The sequence below is a fragment of the Dreissena polymorpha genome, chromosome 3, assembly GCF_020536995.1.
Source record: "Dreissena polymorpha isolate Duluth1 chromosome 3, UMN_Dpol_1.0, whole genome shotgun sequence".
Classification (NCBI taxonomy): domain Eukaryota; kingdom Metazoa; phylum Mollusca; class Bivalvia; order Myida; family Dreissenidae; genus Dreissena; species Dreissena polymorpha.
The window spans coordinates 70,893,560-70,915,269 of NC_068357.1; the positions used below are offsets into that span (position 1 = coordinate 70,893,560).

The window sequence follows — 21,710 nt, forward strand, 5'->3', positions numbered from 1 at the left end:
AATTTTGTGTAGTCTGATTCCATTTAAAACCCAATAAAAGAATTAAATCGATTATTATAGTTGAAGTAATCAAATTTTATACTTGCAGTGATTTTTTAAATTTCTTTTTAAATAGATTTTTATATTTCTACATATTTAATCAGAGATTGAAACTAAAAAATGATATTATTTATTATTTAGAATTCAATAGTTTGGAACCGGTTTAAAAAAATCAGGTAAACCTAAATATAAAAAATGTTGAGAAGAACCATAATAGGTTTATCAAAACAACTGCAGACTCTCTCTTCAAACAACGTTAAACAATGTCGCGGTATACACAGAACTGTGGTAAATACATTGTTTCATATGTGAATGTCATTCCTTAAGTTTGTCATTTTGTATTTCTGCTGCCAATTTAAATAATAGTCAAGGTCAGTGGGAAATTAGTTAGTCCATATTATATGGCATAAAAACGTACTCACAGAGCCTTTGATAACTTTTGCTATGGCGGCTCTGGGAGTCCATATGCACCCCTTCATAAACACAATCACAGTTCTGCACACAGATTTTGTGCGCATCACAAAACAGACGTTGTTCGTTACCAATTAAGGAAAGCAATTAATAAACTTCAAAAACACATTAAATTTTCCTGAATGGCAGCCTACCAACATTATCCTTTGAATGCAACCTTAAAAACACAACGATGTTTCAACATACCATTCTTGCTGACATTTTCGTTTTTAAATTTGGAACAGTGTTAATATTCGATATCTGTTCGACATCGTTATCGAAGAGGACCAATAAAAATGTATGCAATATGGATACATTTGGATTATTTTAGTTGGAATAAGATTTTTAAATGCAATTTTACCTGTTTTTTCCTCATTTTGGTTGTGTCTGTATTTGTTTTGTAAGGGAAGTTATGAAAGTTAAGCAAAATACTCAAAGCGCATGCGTGTGACCAGTTTTTTTGCCAGCATTTTGAGAATGGGGCCGAGTGCCTTTAGATTGGGAAATTTTGCGGCGTTTTGACTTAAATTGCTAAATCAGTGTTGTTTTTGTTTTGCTAAGAAATGCTTCAAACTTGAGTGTACAAGTGTTTTCAGTATTATTTTTACTAAGGTTGAACTTATATGGATGGGAGATGAAAAAAATATTGAGATCTACAAAAAAAATAATTTTTTGCTGGAAACCTTCCATTGGGAATTTTAAGCTCCCATTTGGGAAAAAAATATACTTTTTTCCAGTAGGAATGGGGCCGATTATGGGACTCAAATTTGAATGAAAAAAACACTGGTGACGTCATCAAGAGAGCCTCACTCTAATGTAAAACAAAATGATCGATACCAGGACAAGCTCGATTTGAGGGAACCATACGATATACCTATTACCACAAATTTTCTTGGTGTAAAAACCAGGTAAAACGAGTCTGGTTCAAGTTAATCATTTGCAGAATAAAAAAAATCGAATCGCAGTCGCAGATTTCAAAACCTGAAAGCTGACCTCAAGTTCAAGGTCAAGGTCACAGGGGTCAAACATTTTATGCGCATGGAAAGGTGTTGTCCAGATACACATGCATACCAAATATGAAAGCAATATCTGAAAGGACACAGAAGTTATAAGCCTTTTTCGAATCGCGGTCACCGATTTAAAAACCTGAAAACTGGCCCCAAGTTGTAGGTCACAGAGGTAAACTTTTGTATGCCCATAGTGTTGTCCAGATATTCATGCATACCAAATATGAAAGCAATATCTGAAGGGACACAGTAGATATGAGCCTTTTTGAATCGCGGTCACAGATTTCGAAACCTGAAAACTGACCCCAAGTTCAAGGTCAAGGTAATAAGGGTAAAAATTGTGTGCGCATGGATAGGTGTTGTCTGGATACACATGCATACCAAATATGAAAGCAATATCTGAAGGGACACAGTAGTAATGAGCCTTTTTGGAATCGCGGTCGCAGATTTTGAAACCTGAAAACTGACCCCAAGGTCAAGGTCACAGGGGTAAAAAAAATTATGCGCATGGAAAGGTCTTGTACAGATACACATGAATACCAAATATGAAAGCAATATCTGAAGGGACACAGTAGTTATGAGTCTTTTTCGAATCGCGGTCGCAGATTTCGAAACCTGAAAACTGACCCTAAGATCAAGGTCAAGGTCAGAGGGGTAAAAAATTGTGTGCGCATGGAAAGGTGTTGTCTAGATACACATGCATACCAAATATGAAAGCATTATCTGAAGGGACACAGTAGGTATGAGACTTTTTCGAATCGCGGTCGCAGATTTCGAAACCTGAAAGCTGACCGAAAGTTCAAGCTCAAGGTCACAGGGGTCAAAAATTTTATGCGCATGGAAAGGTCTTGTCCAGATACACATGCATACCAAATATGAAAGCAATATCTGAAGGGACACAGTAGTTATGAGCCTTTTTCAAATTGCAGTCGCAGGAAAATCTCTGAATCTCTGATCAAAAATTGTATGTGCATGGAAAGGTCTTGTCCAGATACACATGCATACCAAATATGAAAGCAATATCTGAAGGGACACAGTAGTTATGAGCCTTTTTCAAATCGCAGTCGCAGGAAAATCTTTGACCCGGCCCCACCCCAACCCCCATAACTTTTGACCCTGGGTTCAGATCAAAAATCCGAATAGTGCACCGTCGCACATATGCTCATAGCTACCATGTGTGTAAGTTTCAAGGTTCTAGTGCTAATAGTGTAGAAGATAATAGTGGCCAGGACGGACAGACAGACAGACGATGGAGATAACCACAATATCCCCACGCATTTCAAAAAGCGTGGGGATAATGACACTCACTTTCCAGCCATTTGAGGAAAAAGGTGATAAGTGTTTATTTTGTATTAAAATTCGCTTTATATATCAACTTCACTCCCCGCAAACTTTCGTAGTGGAGCTGTTATTAGGTCATCCCGTTAAGAACTTTGGCAGCGATATAAGTGGAGATATAAAAGGAATATGAATACAAAATTAACACTAGTAACTTTCTCGCTGATATGGCTGGAAAGTGAGAGCCATTTAGAAAATCAATACAAGTAATAAAAGGTATAAAACGGCAAAAAATACTTGCCTTTGCATGGACGTCGCCATCCTGACTATCAGGTGATTACCCCTTCTTGCCCTTTTTTACAGGGCGTGCATGCAGATGAAGGAGATGATTTAAAGGAAAAGCCTGTGTACCCTGGTTCTAAGCAGTTGGAGTTTGTAAATCAACTCAACTTCCTCAACCCTGATAATGAGCCTGCCATCCCGGTGTACCGTGTTATGGACAGAAAAGGGAGGATAGTCAAGCATCAAGGGGCCAGTGAAGATCCAAATGTTTGTAATGTTGTTATACATTTAGAGTCCATTGAGGGTTGACAATGAAACTATTGAAATGTTATGCAAACACAATAGTTTCTTACATAAAGATGCTGATTCTGGACAATAATAGCCTTATATGACAAATATACTCATACTATTTAAAAGGTTTATATAAAGATAACTATTGGTAAAAATATTTGAAGTAATCTTTAAACGTAGTAGTGTTTTATTGCCCAGAAATCTGGCCTGTCAAATTTCTGTTTTTTTAATAAATTTAAGTTTAACAAGACTATTGCCAAGCAATAAAAGTCCCCTACCTACGGTACAGATGGCAATATGGAGATTATGCACATAGGTAGTACCTATGTGCATAATCTCCATATTGCCATCTGTCCATCTTTTAAGTTTCATGAAAAAATATGAAGAACTTTGAAGTTATCACAGGATCCACCATTTTCAGCAATATTTCTAGTCTATTTGTTGCCATAGCAACAAGAAGTCTTGACATAGGAACAAAATGAAATGACATGCATAATCTCCATATTGCCATCTGTCCATGTTTCAAGTTTCATGAAAAAATATGAAGAACTTTTAAAGTTATGGCAGGATCCAAAAAAGTGTGACAACACACTGAGCACAAACCATAAGTCCTCTCCGGTTTCACCGGTAGGGGACTTATAAGCTGGAATTATGTAAATTTTGAAAATCATAGAGGAAACATTTCAAGGGACTTGTTCACAGTTTGCCAACATGATATTTTTCCAGATTTTTGTGACAGATTCAAAACATCATAAGGACGCTTTCAATCAGGTAGCGAAATACCAAATAGGAAATTGACTTTAAAATCCAGCTTCCTTAATGAATTATCATTATTTGAAATTGATAAAATTATAAAGCGTTACAAACATGAAAATAATAAATCATGCCCCTATCTATGAATAAGTCCCTTTAAATATTAGTTGGTTTTGTGTGCAAGAAGATTGCATTCTTGTTCATGAATTAGTCTATGCATCAAAGTAAAAACTTCTATAATAACTTGAACTAATCTGAAAAAAGTCTTTGTTTAAGATTATTATCTTAGATTATTGTTTAATTGTATGCTTGTTAATTAGTGCTGGAAACTAATAATTGTGTATAATTGTATGCAATTGGTTTTCTTATTATCTTGTGCATTATGTTACACTTATTATTTAGTGTAAACCTACATCATTATTTGATATTTAAAGTAATCTTATTGTAAAGTTAGTTGAATGTGCAGAATAGAAAAATGTGGCCTTTTTGCTACTGAACTGAAGTCAAAGTATAATATCTTAAAACAAATGCCCATACATAATTGACTTGTCTTTCACAGCTAGATAAAGACACTGTGATAAAGATGTACCACGACATGACATTGCTGAACACGATGGACAAAATCCTGTACGACTCTCAACGACAGGGCAGAATCTCGTTCTACATGACCAACTTTGGAGAGGAGGGCACTCATATAGGCTCTGCAGCGGCCCTCACAAAGAATGACTGGATATTTGGTCAATACAGAGAAGCAGGTTCGTGCTTTTAGCCAAAAAATCACTGAAATCAAAATAAGGACCCATGACTTTAAATAATCTATGTTTGCAAATTAAATCGAAATGCTATGTTACAACCAATGAGCATAAAGTTCCAGCTTGAAGAGATGCTGCATTTTTAGCGAGGCTGTTTTCGGAGAAAACCCGAGCTATTGTCATAGCCAAAACGTCGTGTCGTGTCGTTGTCATGTCGTGTCGTCCGCCTGCGTAGTGCTAAAACCTTAACATTGGCTCTAAAATCAAAGTGCTTCCACCTACAACTTGGAAACTTCATATGTAGATGCACCTTGATGAGTTCTACACGCCACACTTATTTTCGGGTCACTAGGTCAAAGGTCACGGTGACCTCTTAAAAAAATAAAATAAAATAAAATTCTCACAAGCTTTTGCAGCCGAGCGTGGCATCCGTTATGCGGTGCTCTTGTTTAACAAAACCTTTGGTGCTTTAATTACAAGAAAAAAGTTTGAGTAGAATTATACGAATGTTTATTGCCACATGTTTCATCCAATGTTGATGAAACTTGGTCAGAATGTTCTTCTGGATAATATCTTGGCCGAGTTTGAATCTGGGTCATGTTTGTCAACTCAAACAAAAACCTGGGTTAAATTCCAATTTGAATCTTGGTCACGTGTGTCAATAAACTAGGTCACCAGGTCAAATCTTAGAAAATTCTTGTTACCACACCATTATCATTTATAATACAATTTTGATGACACTTTGTTAGAATGTTTATGTTGGCACTACCTAGGATATATTCAAACGTGTGTCCTGTGCATTAAAAAAAAATGTCAGATTTTAAATACTTAGAAAAACCTTGTTACCAGTTTAGGTGCAACATTTATGACTCAAGCTTGATTTAATGATTACAGATTGTTACTTTGACAATATCTAGGGAAAGTTTGAATCTGGATAAAATGTGTCTACAAACCAGGTCTATTGTTAAAATCTAGAAAAAAAACACTGTTACCACTCTAAGAACTTATTTATGAATTATTATTGATGAAACTTGGTCATAATGTTTATCTTGACATACGAAGGCTACATTTGAATCTGGGTCGAGTGTGGTCAACTAGATCAACTCATCAGTTAACCCAGGCAAGCGCTAGAGGGCGATATAGTATACTTGTTAATTAACATGAAACTAGATTTGAAAAAATATTTAATAATTCCTTGATCAGAAGTGTCAAAAGCTTCAATACACAGGAAATATGAATTGTATTTGTAAATCATATAATTATTTTATGGTGTACATGTAAAATAGCATATTTTACTATAATAACACTGGTTTAACCGTCTTACATTTCTTGCTTTAATTTATAGTCCAGTCAATCTAGCCCAAAAATAGACTTAACCTCAAACAAATTGCAACAGAAAGTATGATGACTGATTTTGATACTTCAACCCTCACTCTTAAACATATCAAAAGTCTAGAAGAATCTAATCAGGGTAATTATAAAAAAAATCAGTTGTAGTAAATGTCTGTACGGGAGAAAATTACAAAAAAATATGCTCAATCACATAGTTGATGATTGTGCTTGGTCTGTTTTTTTGTTTTCAAATCTGCAATTGTAGGTGTCCTATGTTTTGAATTAATAAACTAAACAATAATTATGCATTTTTAAGTTAATTAAGCAAACTAAAAATTCTCAAATTATTAGTTATTGACCAAACAATAGTTAAAAAGTGGGTGGGGTATTTCAGTATCTACAAATTAGACAATGCCCGGTGAACGTAAACAGAAATGTCTTTTTTTTATTAAATAAGTTTTATTTATCCAAATGAATCTCTATGGTGTGGACGAGTTATCGTATGCTTTTACTATATTTTGCTTATTATGCCCCCTTCGAAGAAAAGGGGGTATATTGTTTTGCACATGTCTGTCGGTTTGTCGGTCCGTCTGTCTGTCCGTCCACCAAATGGTTTCCGGATGATAACTCAAGAACGCTTAGGCCTAGGATCATGAAACTTCATAGGTACATTGATCATGACTGGCAGATGACCCCTATAGATTTTCAGGTCACTAGGTCAAAGGTCACGGTCAAGGCCACGTTGGGGGGGGCGTATGTCTCCGACCACGGAACACTTGTATAAATATATATTAAATCATTGCTTTAACTCATTATTACCTGCTGCAAATTTTGGCAGACGATTTATTTAATTAAAAAAAGCAAATATCTGCCTTTTGTGGGCATGACCATTGAGTCTATTGTCCATATAGCACAAGAAAGCATTGTTACAAAAGGATTATTGACTTATTATAAGTAATTTCTCATTTTATAACAGTACTTTGATAGGTGTATAACCAAAGTTTCCCCAGGGTAACTCATGCTACCAGACCCATACCATGAAAGGTATTATGCCCATCAAGTGTTCTAAGACTATGATATACATTGTCTGCTACATACTGTATATACATGTCCGTTAGGAAACTGTTTATATCTGTGTTATTAGCATTTGCAGCACTTGCTAAAAAACTTCTGAGTAAGAAAAACAGAAGCACACACTATTTAAAATATCAATTACCGGTAGATACTTTGAAGCAAAGTGATAGAGCAACTGAACACTTAGTCCTAAATGCAAAGGGCAAAGAACCGACCTTTGACGGGCTGCCTGCATGATAGCTTGTCCAAGTGAACATACTTTTATATAACAATCCTTTGCGCTAAATAAATGCCTGTAAAAATTGCATAATTCTTTGTGGCATAAACTGTGTATTCATACCAACAGATTAAATCACATCTGGATTTGGATACACAAAATAGTTTTGTCTGTATAAGCAGTCTTTAAATCATTACTGAAAAGCTTTGCTGCTGCTTTCAAAAAGTTTCATTTTTTTCTTTATAAGGATCGTCATATCTCTTTGCACAATACAAATCATGAAGTATTAATGCTGCAGTATTTTTCGATGTTTTGTTTGCCATTTATCTATGTTATAATCGCAGATTCCTCAAAATATTCGTCCAATCTATGTTCATTGTATTGAGCTCTATAAGCTTTATCACCACACATTTTCTTCATTTTGTCTGTAAAGTCATAAATAGTTATTTGTTTATCCCCATTTCCATTTAAAAAGTCAACTGTTTTCATGCGTCTCCTGCATCAGCGTCTCTTGGTCTTCCTGAGGATGTCTTGCAGTTTTTCAGGTGTTCTTGTTGGAAGAAGACAGGAATTGCCTTATTGGTTCTGAAATTGATATTGCACATTTGACGGTACACGGCATCTGTAGCTGCTACTTGCTAGTCGGATACAATTTCCAAATGTGAACGAAAGGCAGCAGCCCAATCATCTTTGTTTGTTTCACAGATGTCTTGAAATGTCCTCTGAAAGTCCAGAGTCCGAACAGCCGATACAGCATGACCGCTTCTTTTCTTGATACATTGTGCCGGCTAAACAAAACAAGCAGTGTTCTAAAAAAAATTAATGAATCAAGTTTGGATCTTGATGCCCTACATTCAGATTGTTGGTTCTTCTGTTATTCATCCTGGGAAATTATATTTTGATTACAATACTATTTTCGACATTCCACATGAACCAACTGACCGGGTCTGTCAAATATGGTATTACTTTGTTTTTTTCTTGCTACGTTTATCAAACTGTACCATTTCTCTGTAAGCTTTTTAGCTGCTTTTTTGCATCGTCTATACAGATGTTGCAAATTATGCAGTTCCTTGTTACTGGACATTCTAAAATGAGACAAAAACTAGTATACATATAATACAAAACCCCTCAAACTTTTAATTATAATAATTTAGAGCCAGTTTTGTCAATGTTGTTCTAGCGAAAGTTAAATAACAAAAGATTTTTATGGCATGAATAGGCTTCCGTAGTTTTTTGTTTTTCTCGCCACCGCTATAAATCGCTTTTTTTAATAGAGGAAAATAGCTTTAGCAATCAAAAACATAATATAATGACACGTGAAGAAGAAATATGACACAAAACACAAAAGGAATTTTTTTAGATTGTCATCAATGTGAAAACTCGAAAATACATTACATTTTTCATTTACGGACATTCTGCACTGTTAAAACCTGTATGCGCTAAAATATAAATTATTAGCCGGATTTTTTTCGAAAAAATCTCGGCTTATAGATTGATGTTGTCGGGCGGGCGGGGGGGGCGGGCGGGCGGGGTGGCGGCGTGCTCGAAAATGTTAAAGTTCTTATTTCATGGTATAACTTTGGTATGCTTGGACCTAGAGTCTTCAAACTTGACATGAAGGTTGGCCAGGATTAACAGATGACCACTGGTCATTTCAAGGTCATTCATTTGAAGGTCAAGGTCACTGTGACCTTCAATATAAAAAATGTTAAAGTTGTTATAACTTTGGTATGCTTGGACCTAGAGTCTTGAAACTTGACATGAAGGTTGGCCATAACTAGTTAGTAACCACTGGTCATTTCAAGGTCATTCATTTGAAGGTCAAGGTCACTGTGACCTTGAATGTAAAAATGTTAAAGTTCTTATTTCATGGTATAACTTTGGTATGCTTGGACCTAGAGTCTTCAAACTTGACATGAAGGTTGGCCAGGATTAACAGATGACCACTGGTCATTTCAAGGTCATTCATTTGAAGGTGAAGGTCACTGTGACCTTCAATATAAAAATGTTAAAGTTGTTATAACTTTGGTATGCTTGGACCTAGAGTCTTGAAACTTGACATGAAGGTTGGCCAGAACTAGTAAGTAACCACTGGACATTTCAAGGTCATTCATTTGAAGGTCAAGGTCACTGTGACCTTGAATGTAAAAATGTTAAAGTTGTTATAACTTTGGTATGCTTGGACCTAGAGTCTTGAAACTTGACATGAAGGTTGGCCAGAACTAGTAAGTAACCACTGGACATTTCAAGGTCATTCATTTGAAGGTCAAGGTCACTGTGACCTTGAATGTAAAAATGTTAAAGTTCTTATTTCATGTTATAACTTTGGTATGCTTGTACCTAGAGTCTTCAAACTTGAAATAAAGATTGGCCAGTACTAGAAGATGACCACTGGTCATTTCAATGTCATTCATTTGAAGGTCAAGGTCACTGTGACCTTAAATGTTAAAATGTCAAAACATAACACAAGGTTTGCTCATGCCTTGAAAAGTACTTACATTTCATTTTGACCTTTGAACAATATTTCAGTAATTTAAGTATTGCATTGACAAAAACACGAAAGGTACTTTCCTGTCATTTAAATCAAAAATCCGGCTTCAATGCGGTCATCTCCGACCGCGGAACTCTTGTTTAATAAAATATATTGATTGACTTACCTTTCTCATTCGAATTAGTCCATTATATACAATTTTCTGGCTTTTAAGAAATTATCGAAACCCACGTCGTATCGATCAAATGCAGACGAAGCTATTTGTGTATAGATCTACGGTAGTCGAGACTGTTCACAAAATATCTTTTAAAATTATTAAAATAAAATCATAAATTTTACAACTTTCACCCACATGGATTTTTCTAGACTTTAAATATGATTAATATAATGCTTTATGTTGGCACTACATATTTACGCACTCAAAAATTATGTTGCAATTAGTTTGAGGTCAAAGTGTAGATTGACTGGACTATTATCCCATGTATAAACTTTATAAATACTTAATTCCCATGATGGGTACTGATCCATTCCTATTTCAAAGAATACTGTCCTATTTTGATGGATACTTGCCCCTTACCATATCGATTGATACTGCCCTTATTCCCATTTTGATGTTTACTGACCCGTTCCCATTTTGATGGATACTTGCCCCTTACCATAGCGATGGATACTGCCCTTATTCCCATTTTGATGTTTACTGACCCGTTCCCATTTTGATGGCTACTTACAAATTCCTATTTTAATGAGAACGGAACCATTCCCATTACAATGGGTACTAACCCACTTTCACAGATCGCTGTGTACTACAGGTGTGTTGATGTGGCGGGGCTTCCCCCTGGAGGCATTCATGGACCAATGCTATGGCAACAGCGGGGACGGAGGGCTTGGCAAACAGATGCCCGTGCACTACGGGTCTAAGGAGCTGAACTTTGTCACTATCTCCTCAACACTTGCTACACAGATGCCACAAGGTTTTTCATATTTTTATGTCATAGATGTTTTACAGTGCATAACATTTTAACAGTGCATAACATTATTATCTGGAATGTTTATCTCAGAATCTGATTGTTTAGGGTCATTTTTATTGTGTCCCTTAAAAAACGCCGTATTATGAGAACGCCCATCAGGTGGGTGGTGGGATAAATTTCAGGCGCATATCAATCCAGCATGGATGGATTTCAAATGACTTGAGGGAAATGATCAGCATGATAAGAGGTGGTGTCATGGGCAAGAACCAGGTGCCTAGGTCCAAGGTCAAAGCAACAAATGTTAAGGTCAAATGTCAAATTAAGTTATTTTCTACAGCATGGTTGGATATTCATTGAACTCAAAGGTGATCATCATGGTTAGGCAAAGTTTCACGCTCAAGAATCAGATTGCTTGGTCCAAGATCAAGGTAACAATTCAAGGTCAAAGGTAAAAATTGTACTTGACTCTTTGTACAGAGCATAACTATGTCCAACACAAATGGTTTTTTAAATAACTTATCAGGAGAAGTAAAAGAAACAAGTGTTTAATCCTTCCCAATCAGATAGGATTTTTCTTGCATCTGAGATAGTTGCTGTAAAAATACATGTGTGTAAAGAGTCATTTCAGATTTGCTTGTGCAGTCTGCGTTTTTGGAATTTTTCATTTTTTGTGAAGTCTCTTAAAGAAAATCCAGTCTAGGTGGAAATTGTCCTCCCTGATTAGCCTGTGTGGACTGCTCATGTATTGTGTCCCTTTTTTCCCCCAGCTGCTGGTGCAGCCTATGCCATCAAGCGTAGCGGGAAGGACGCCTGTGTGATCTGTTACTTTGGAGAGGGAGCCGCCTCAGAGGGAGATGCACACGCTGCTTTCAACTTTGCAGCAACACTGAACTGTCCAATCATATTTTTCTGGTATGTTATAGCCTCACTCTTGTGCACATGACTTGTGCTCATGGTGAGAAATTGTTACCCTATGTCTTGTGTATTACGTTAGGTATTGTGTATCATAACTTTTAGAAAAGTTATTACTCTAGAAGCATGATTTTTAAATCAAATTTTTACAAAACTTGGTCATACTTCATCTTGAAAATATGACATTGTAGTGTGAGTGTACTTCTGTGAGTGTCCTTTAAAAGAGTTTGGTACAAGGAGAATGTATACTGCCTTGCTATATGATCTAGCTTTTATAGCGAGGCGGTAAAGTGTCTGTCTGATTTGAAACTGGGAAGTCCTGGGTTAAATACCCATTGTGGGTGGGGATTATTCTGGCTGGATTACATTGGCGCTCAAAGTACAAGGAGATCTTATACTGCCTTGCTATATGAGCTAGCTTTTATAGCAACGACGTAAAGTGTCTGTCTGATTTGGAACCAGGAGGTTCCAGGTTCAATGCCCATTGTGGGCAGGGATTTTTATTGCTCTGGGTCATGTGTGTCATAAAATAGGTAACCAGCTTAGCTCTTAGAAAACCATTGTTACCACTGTAGAAGCTACAAGTATGACTCAATTGTTATGAAACGTCCTCAGAATGTTTATTATGACATATTTAGGCCAACTAAGCATCTGGTTCACTTGCATCTAGAAACTAGGTCACAAAAAACATCTATTGGAAAGTTGTATAACTCAAGATTGATGAAACACTGTAAGAAAGTTTTTCTTGACAACATCTAGACCAAAATTTAATCTGGGTCAGATGCGTATTAAAACTAGGTCACCACGTCAAATCTGGAAAAACAAAATTACAACTCCAGGTCTACATTAATGACTCAGTCTTCAGAATAGTTTATCAGGACAAACGCTTTCAGATATTCACCTTTTTTTGGTGTGTGAGTCTTCCTTACAGATCAAGTTTAAGATGTGATCTGGTTCATTGATTTTCGGCAGAGTTACTGGCCTTGGACTTGTAATTTTCTTAAAAATAACACGTTTCTGTATCGCTTTCAGATACTGACCTAATTTAAGTGTGAATCTACCTACATGATTTTCAGATCAATGGCCTTGGAATTTTCTCTAAAAAAATAGTTTCCTGGACTTTGAATTGGGATAAAGCTGCTATGGGGCTTCAAAGTGGAGTCATGGCATTGTGTTTCACAAACATAGCTCTTGTTGTTTATCAAATATTGATTAAGTACCTGGCATTTCTAACATATTCAAGCTTAAAAATCATTTAAACAACATAAAAACTGTGTATCCTAGTGTTAAACTATGTATTTAATTAGAGTGTGTTATTAGCTCCACTGGCCAAAGGCCAGCGGGGCTTATGTCATGGTCCTGTGTCCGTCGTGTGTGCGTGCGTGCATCCGTGCATGCGTGCGTCCGTGCGTGCGTTAACTTTTTCTTTAAACATCTTCTTCTCCTAAACTACTGGTCCAAATCTGATGAAATTTCTCAGGAATGTTCCTGTGGTGAACCTCTTTCAAATTTGTTCAAATTATGCCCCTGGGGTCAAATTTGACCCTGCCCCGGGGATTCAAAAAATTGAAAAATTTGCTTATATAAGGCCTAATTGTGCAAACTTTATAAATCTTCTTGTCCATAACCACTAGGCCTAGGGCTACCAAATTTGGTATGTATTGACATCTTATAGTCCTCTACCAAGTTTGTTCACATTATGCTCCTGGGGTCAAATTTGACCCTGCTGGGGAGGTCAAAACATTGAAAATTTGCTTATATAAGGCCTATTTTGTGCAAACTTTTAAAATCTTCTTGTCCGTAACCCTTGGGCCTAGGGCTACCAAATTTGCTATGTAGTGACATCTTATAGTCCTCTACAAAGTTTGTTCAAATTATGCCCCTGGGGTTAAATTTGACCCTGCTGGGGAGGTCAAAACATTGAAAATTTGCTTATATAAGGCCTATTTGTGCAAACTCTAAAAATCTTCTTGTCCATAACCGTAGGGCATAGGGCTACCAAATTTGGTGTGTAGTGACATCTTATTGTCCTCTACCAAGTTTGTTCAAATTATGCCCCTGGGGTCAAATTTGACCCTGCCCCGGGGGGTTAAAAAATTGAAAATTTGCTTATGTAAGGCCTATTTTCTGCAAACTTTAAAAATCTTCTTGTCCATTACCATTGGGTCTAGGGCTACCAAATTTGCCATGTAGTGACATCTTATAGTCCTCTACCAAATTTGTTCAAATTATGCCCCTGGGGTTAAATTTGACCCTGCCCCGGGGGGTTAAAAATTGAAAATTTGCTTATATAAGGCCTATTTTGTGCAAACTTTAAAAATCTTCTTGTCTATAACCAATTGGCCTAGGGCTACCAAATTTGCTATATAGTGACATCTTATAGTCCTCTACCAAGTTTGTTCAAATTATGCCCCTGGGGTCAAATTTGACCCTGCCCCAGGTGTTTAAAAAATTGAAAATTTGCTTATATAAGGCCTATTTTGTGCAAACTTTAAAAATCTTCTTGTCCATAACCATTTGGCCTAGGGCTACCAAATTTTGTATGTAGTGACATCTTATAGTCCTATATCAAGTTTGTTCAAATTATGCCCCTTGGGTCAAATTTGACCCTGTCCCGGGGGGGTCAAAAAATTGAACATTTGCTTATATAAGGCCTATTTTGTGAAAACTTTAAAAATCTTCTTGTCCATAACCATTGGGCCAAGGGCTACCAAATTTGGTATGTAGTGACATCTTATAGTCCTCTACCAAGTTTGTTCAAATTATGCCCCTGGGGTCAAATTTGACCCTGCCCCGGGGGGTCAAAAAATTGAAAATTTGCTTATATAAGGCCTATTTTGTGAAAACTTTAAAAATCTTCTCGTCCATAACCATTGGGCCTAGGGCTACCAAATTTGGTATGTAGTGACATCTAATAGTCCTCTACCAAGTTTGTTCAAATTGTGCCCCTGGGGTCAAATTTGACCCTGCCCTGGGGGGTCAAAAAATCAAAAATTTGCTTATATAAGGCCTATTTTGTGCAAACTTTAAAAATCTTCTTGTCCATAACCGTATGGCATAGGGCTACCAAATTTGGTATGTAATGACATCTTATAGTCCTCTACCAAGTTTGTTCAAATTAAGCCCCTGGGATCAAATTTGACCGTTCCCCAGGGGTCACAAAATTGAACATATGCTTATATTGGGCCCATTTTGTGCAAACTATAAAAATCTTCTTGTCCATAACCATTGGGCCTATTTCTACCAAATTCGGTAGGTAGTGACATCTAATAGTTCTCTACTTAGTTTGTTCAAATTATGCCCCTAGGAACAAATTTGACCTTGCCCCAGGGGTCACAAAAATGAACATATGCTTAAATAAGGCCTTTTTTGTGCAAACTTTAAAAATCTTCTTGTTCTTAATTATAGAGCCTAGGGCTACTAAATTTGGTATGTAGTGATATCTTATAGTCCTCTACCAAATTTGTTCAAATTATTCCCCTGGGCTCAAAATTTGACCCGGCCCCGGGGGTCACAAAACTGAACATATGACGTTTACCAGTGGAGATTACTGCAGCCGTTTGACTGTGACCAACAACAACATCAACATCTTGTAAACATGAGATAATACCCTGTCATTTAGTGCCATTTTAGGTCAGATGGTGACTGCTTACAAAGGCATTGAAGTAAGAACATGTGTTATGAATGTTTTTCTTATAAACTGAAAAAAAGTCGGGGTTTATTTAAATATGTCGAAAGTGACCATATATCCGGATGAAAATATTTTGGATGACATGTTAATTTCATGTCTTTTTTATAGTGTAAAACCAGTTTAATAATATATTATTGATTTCAAAAACACAGCTTCCATGAACATAATTATTTCAAGGAAAGTCAATATATGATACTGCACGGTAAACTCAAACTTTGTATCGAAGAGAAGGTGTTGAAATTAATATGAAGTGCAATGTTCTTAACTATCGTATATGCTGCATTTTAATAACTAATGATTCATTGTTCCATTTGTGAATCGTGACTGATCATGAATTGTTGAAATGATTGTCAATTGCTCAACAATCCATATATATTTCTGACCATTTTATAATTTTCTTAATATAAGTTATGAATTGATCTTAGAAGTCAAATGTATTACTTAATTAAATACATTTATAAATATAAAGAAATAATCTTTAGATTATCATAATATTCTCAGGCTTGTTGGTCTTAGGGATGTGTGGGTTGATGAGCAATTTCTCCTTTTATCACAATTATTTCTACCCTACCTGATCATTTCCTTCATATTCCATTTTAATTCAATTGACGTCTGCAATTTCTTTCAAATTGGGAAAGTCCAAAATGTGTTGTTTGGTAAAGGGTTAAGGAATTTTGATTCCTATGGGTCTTGTGAATCTGTTTCAAATCAAATGCGTAGATTTGATCTTCAGCATCTAAAAATATGTGAAATAGAAAGAACGACATTATCTTTTGGAGAGATAAATGAACCTACGTTATAAGCAAAGGACCTGTGCAACAATTCCCGGGCTTTTTTGTCTGTTTAGTTAACACGGTAGTAACTTTTTCCATATATAAAAATGCTCATCCTTCCATATATAGAAAGAGAAAGTCACATGCTTGAGTACGTTTCAACCCATGCGCATTACACGTTTTTTCGCAAAGAAAAAACAGTGGAGCGATGAAGAAATAACTGTACGTGCATTTACCTACAGTCATGCAGAAGTACTTTGGTATAGTTAAATTAGTAAAATTATTGTTTTTTTCAGTCGAAATAACCATTTCGCTATTTCAACACCATCAACGGAACAATACAAAGGAGATGGTATTGGTAAGTTATGAATTAGGACAATTTCTGAATGTAGTTCATATCTCCAGGTTTTTTTTCAGAAATACGTTCTAAAACATAAGCTGAATATTGACTTAAAATGGCAAAAAAGCTAAATACTGTCATATAGACAATTAGGCATTTTGGTTGAATTTTGATTGATGTACAATGGAAAAATCTGTCACACAGGCATTTGGTTAAGATCGGACACATCTTGAATTATGCATTATTGTTATTCAATATTTATAGCAAACATTAAATTAACATTGAAGTTGCAATATTGAATAAAAGAAATCCACAAATGAACAACTGTAATTCATAGCATTAAAAAGAACATTATTTGTGTTTGAACAGTATTTCTGTGAATTCATGTACCTAACAAGAAATGCTAACACACGGTATGTTATTCCTTAGCGTCTCGGGGCTCAGGGTATGGCATGATGACCGTGCGTGTGGACGGTAACGATGTGTTTGCCACGTACAATGCCACTAAGGCAGCTAGAGAAATCTGCGTGAAGGAGTCAAGGCCTGTCCTTATTGAGGCCATGACATATAGGTAAATGTTTATGTGACAGGTGTTATTTATTGGACATAATATGCTTTGTTCTGGGAAAATTATGCTTAATGCATGTGCATAGTGTCGTCCTAAGTTAGTCTGCACAGTCCTCACAGGCTAATCCGGGACAATACTTTCCACCTTAATATATATTCACCTTGAAGAAACTTCCTTCAAAACAAAACAGCCTTAACACAAGAAAGTGTCGTCCCTGTTAAGCTTGTGCAGAATGAACTTGCTTATCTGGGACAACCCGTAATGCACATGCATTAAGCCCAGTTTTCCCAGATCGAGGCTCTATTGGTCAACTTTCATTGGGTCTAAATTGATGTAAAAACTGCAACTGTTAGGAAGCTTGATATGTAAAAAAAGAGCACAGTCACATTAAGCAGAGAAAGACTGTGGCATAGATGGATCGGGTGTATGCAATCAACAATTTAAAGTCCTCCAAAACGGTTGTTAAAAGAATAATTTCTATTCATTCAAATCACAAACATCACCATGCGCTCGATGTAAAATAAAACATCACATAAAAAACAAAAAAAAACAACATATATTCTTTTGTATAAAATAATTGGTCTGCATAACTTGTGATTTCATTAACTTAAGAGATTATTGGGTTACATTGTAAGTTAATTAAAATATGATTGACAGATGAGGAAACAACAATTTTAGTAATGCTGAAATAGTTGGTATACTAAATATAAATATCAAAGATATCTGCTTTAACTAAGCACATTTGATGTAACTTTTATATTTTTAAGTGCTCAAATTGCTTCCTTTAACAGACACTCTGTTCCTCCCATTGATCTCTCATACGTGTCCTCAAACCTCTAATACATTTTGGGCCATGTTTTGTGAAAAGGGGGTTTAATGCACGTGCATAAAGTGTCGTCCCAGATTGGCCTTTGCAGTCCGCACAGGCTAATCAGGGACAACACTCTCGGCTGTTATTATATTTTTATTTTAAAGAAAATCTTGTTTAAGCAAAAATCCAGTTTAGGCAAAAATCTGGGACGACACTTTACACACATGTATTAAACCCCCTTTTCACAGAGAGTGGGTGACATACTTTCTCTTTCAATTCTTGATACTTAAGTCATGTATGTGTTATGAAGAAATTAAATAATACATAAATTCCTTTAATAAATAATTCAGATAATAAGTGTTTACACAATGTCTTCCATTGCTGACTAGAACTAACGGACAATAAACGACAGCTGTGGTTGGTTACTGTAAAACTCCAAGTAGTCTGATAGTATAATACTAATATTCGTGTTATTACATGATTTAATGTGAAATGAAATAATACATGGTTTTTATGAAAACCCAAGCAAAGTTTATTTCTAGAATATATTTCAGAAAAATTACTAGTCATTATGTCACCACTGTGTGAAGAATGGTGCTGGGGCATTCAGTGTTAAACCTGTCCCTCCATGTGTCGTCTGTGTGCCACTTATGAAAATGTTCACTCTCAAACTGAAGTCAATATTTTACAAAAACTAACAAACAGTGCAGTAACAAAATCACACCATTTCTAGTATATTTTACATCACACAAACAATGGACAAAATCTACCGGAACCAACAAATATTCTCTGAATGACCCTTTCCCACTAAAATGGCTATATTCAACCAGCATAAGACCAGAACAGCCTGTGCCTAACTTTCAGACTGTGCAGATTATATTCTGTCTGCTGCTCATCGGTATCTAAAGATTGGAATGAAGACTTTAAAACTTGAATGTATTAAGACAATGTGAGTAGTAAAGGGTTAAACACTCATGTATTCTTTGTTCTAGACTGGGTCATCACAGCACATCAGACGACAGTTCGGCGTACCGGTCGGTGGATGAGGTATCTTACTGGGATAAGCAGGACACCCCTATAGCACGCCTACGCCATTACATGGTTAACAAGGGCTGGTGGAGCGAGGAGACAGAACAGAAGTGGAAAAACGAGTCACGAATGAGGGTATGGTGTGGCATCACACCTCACTTAACTTAACTTTAAGGGCTATAAATATGCATGGGCCCTATAGACAGTGGCTCCTAAATTATGGTGGGCCTTAGATTTGTTGTGAAAACTTATATGATGAAATATTGAAAGAATGAGGATGAGAAACCTTGCCAAGTTGACAATACTATTACATAACAACTATAGTAGGTGATTAAAATGTTGAATTGTTTTCTATATTTTTTATTCTGTTTTATAGGTTTAAACCTATTTAATTAAGCTTGATAACATTATAGATATTTGGCTATATATATAAATATATATAGTGACACTCTTGAGTCTGTTTACTGGGCAGAACCAATACCTGGTGTCTAAAAGATTGTGAAACCAATTCTGTTCATTTGTGCTAAAGTTTCAGGGATTCAAATGTATTTTACTATTGTAACGTTGATTCAGTGAGGTACACATACATTGATTTAACTCGAGTCCTGTACTGTAACAAATAAATGCATGCAAAGCGTTTATTACTTTTTATGCCCCCGGTAGGGTGACGTATAGCATTTGAACTGTCTGTCTGTCCGTCCGTCCGAAAACTTTAACATTGGCCATAACGTTTGCAATATTGAAGATAGCAACTTGATATTTGGCAAGCATGTGTATCTCATGGAGCTGCACATTTTGAGTGGTGAAAGGTCAAGGTCATCCTTCAAGGTCAAAGGTAAAAAAACAAACACCAAGGGAAGTAACAAGCTTTAAAAGGAGATAATTTCTATTTATCATTTGGCAGGTACAGATCATTTTTACAAGGGAAGTAATATTTTTTAAAGGGATATAATCAAAAACAAAAATCAATCAATCAAAGCAGCGCAGTAGGGGGCATTGTGTTTCTGACAAAAACATCTCTTGTTAAAAAATAATTTTAAGTTGTATGTAAATGATGTTTTCTTTATGAAAACAAAGCACTTTAAATGTTACAGGTTGTGAAAGCTTTTGAAAAAGCAGAAGCCAAAAAGAAGCCAAGTCCTGACTTGCTCTTCACAGATGTTTACAAGGAGATGGAGCCCCATATACTCAAACAACAGCAGGCCATGAAGGCCCATGTGATGAACTACAAAGAACATTACCCTCTAGACAAGTTTGAAAAATGGAAGGATTAACTGTGGATGCTAGAGAACTATGAACACTGAAGTATAACATTACAATGAAAAATGTCCAATGTGTGTCCAAGAAGACTATACTGTTCAAAAAGAACAAGTTAGACAAATTGAAGTAATCATTACATTTGTTAGTTGATAGCATAATATTGTAAATTAAAGTTGTGGAAAAGATGTTGTTTAAATGGATGAAAAAAGCATTTTACTATTTTACTTGGGGATAATAATTGTATATACTCCGCCAAAAATTAATTATATTAAACATAAACATATTAAATTAATCTTTATAAGACCAAATTTTAAGGATTTTAACATATCTAATTTTGTATATCATGTTTCAAATGATTATTGGTGCACTTGTGTTTTTAAAATGCTTGTAGTGGTTTTCTTTACTGATAGTGATTAAGTCAAGATGAGCACGGCTATTTGCAAGTAGTTTGCCATCAAAAATATTTTGAAATACATGTAGTTAAGTTTGAAATAGCATTTTTTTTGTATTCAGCGTTTACATATTGTAGTACAAAAAATATAAATAGATATATAACAACATACATGCCATAATTTTTTGCAGGCCAAAACAGTTTGTGTTCTAGTTTTAAATTATATTATTTTGATATATTTAGAAACATTTTCATTCTTTCTATTAACATCTTAAGTGTAAACAAACTAAAATAAATTACTTATGTATCAGCTGTTATTATTGTCTGTATTTAATCTCCAAGGTTTATTGTCTGTATGAAATTAACAACATTCTTTATATCAGCTTCAGAAAAAAAAATCATAAAATGTACCTCAAATTATTTGAATGTTAAATTCTTAGTAGTAATAGATATGTTATAATTTCCCGAAGTTGGTTATATGTTTTAAGCCGTCATTCCATTTTGAAAATAAGTTGACAAAAATAAATTGTTGAATGCTTGTTATTTGAGTTATGTAAATTAGTAATCATACAGTTGTTATAAATTTGCTGTGTGTTATGCAATTATATAGTACACGTATTAAACTAAAACAGTCATCAAGGGTGAAAGTTATCCCTGTAATTTCTCACTTAAAGCAGATGCAAAACAGGAGTATTCGTAAAATATCTATCAAAATTGTATCGTTCACATTGATTACACAAGGACAAAGGGCTTCACGTTGATTTATTGAATAAATACCCTAAAATCAAGGACACATAACTCTTCAACAAATAGTTTGATATACAAAAGGGCCATAATGGCGCTGAAGAGTTAACCTTGGTTCAAGGTACACGACATAGATTTAACCAAGTTCCTTGTATTGTCAAGATATATTGACCAAGTTTCATCAAGACTGAGCCATACACACTATTGAGCCATAAATGTGGTTAACCCTTTACCGCTTAGATACATATTTTGATGCA

At 35.5% G+C, this 21,710-nt stretch overlaps 1 protein-coding gene and 1 long non-coding RNA gene across 2 annotated transcripts in view; one reads left to right on the forward strand and one right to left on the reverse strand.

The window, feature by feature from the left end:
* Positions 1 to 21,710, reverse strand: part of LOC127874693 (uncharacterized) — a 228,251-nt gene that overhangs the window by 24,050 nt on the left and 182,491 nt on the right. The gene's annotated exons all lie outside the window — the stretch shown is intronic.
* Positions 194 to 21,497, forward strand: LOC127874688 (2-oxoisovalerate dehydrogenase subunit alpha, mitochondrial-like). Its single transcript, XM_052419191.1, has 9 exons — positions 194 to 327; positions 3,138 to 3,323; positions 4,660 to 4,855; positions 10,776 to 10,937; positions 11,702 to 11,846; positions 16,607 to 16,668; positions 17,080 to 17,221; positions 19,022 to 19,193; positions 20,153 to 21,497. The coding sequence occupies exons 1-9, from the start codon at positions 235 to 237 to the stop codon at positions 20,330 to 20,332; spliced, it is 1,338 nt and encodes a 445-aa protein (XP_052275151.1). The 5' UTR covers positions 194 to 234; the 3' UTR covers positions 20,333 to 21,497.

Bases quoted from the DNA above. Each gene is read 5' to 3' on its own strand.
- LOC127874688 (XM_052419191.1), top strand. From the start codon at position 235: ATGTTGAGAAGAACCATAATAGGTTTATCAAAACAACTGCAGACTCTC. The intron at 3,324-4,659 runs GTTTGTAATGTT...TGTCTTTCACAG, and splicing joins GGGCCAGTGAAGATCCAAAT to CTAGATAAAGACACTGTGAT. The intron at 10,938-11,701 runs GTTTTTCATATT...TTTTTCCCCCAG, and splicing joins TGCTACACAGATGCCACAAG to CTGCTGGTGCAGCCTATGCC.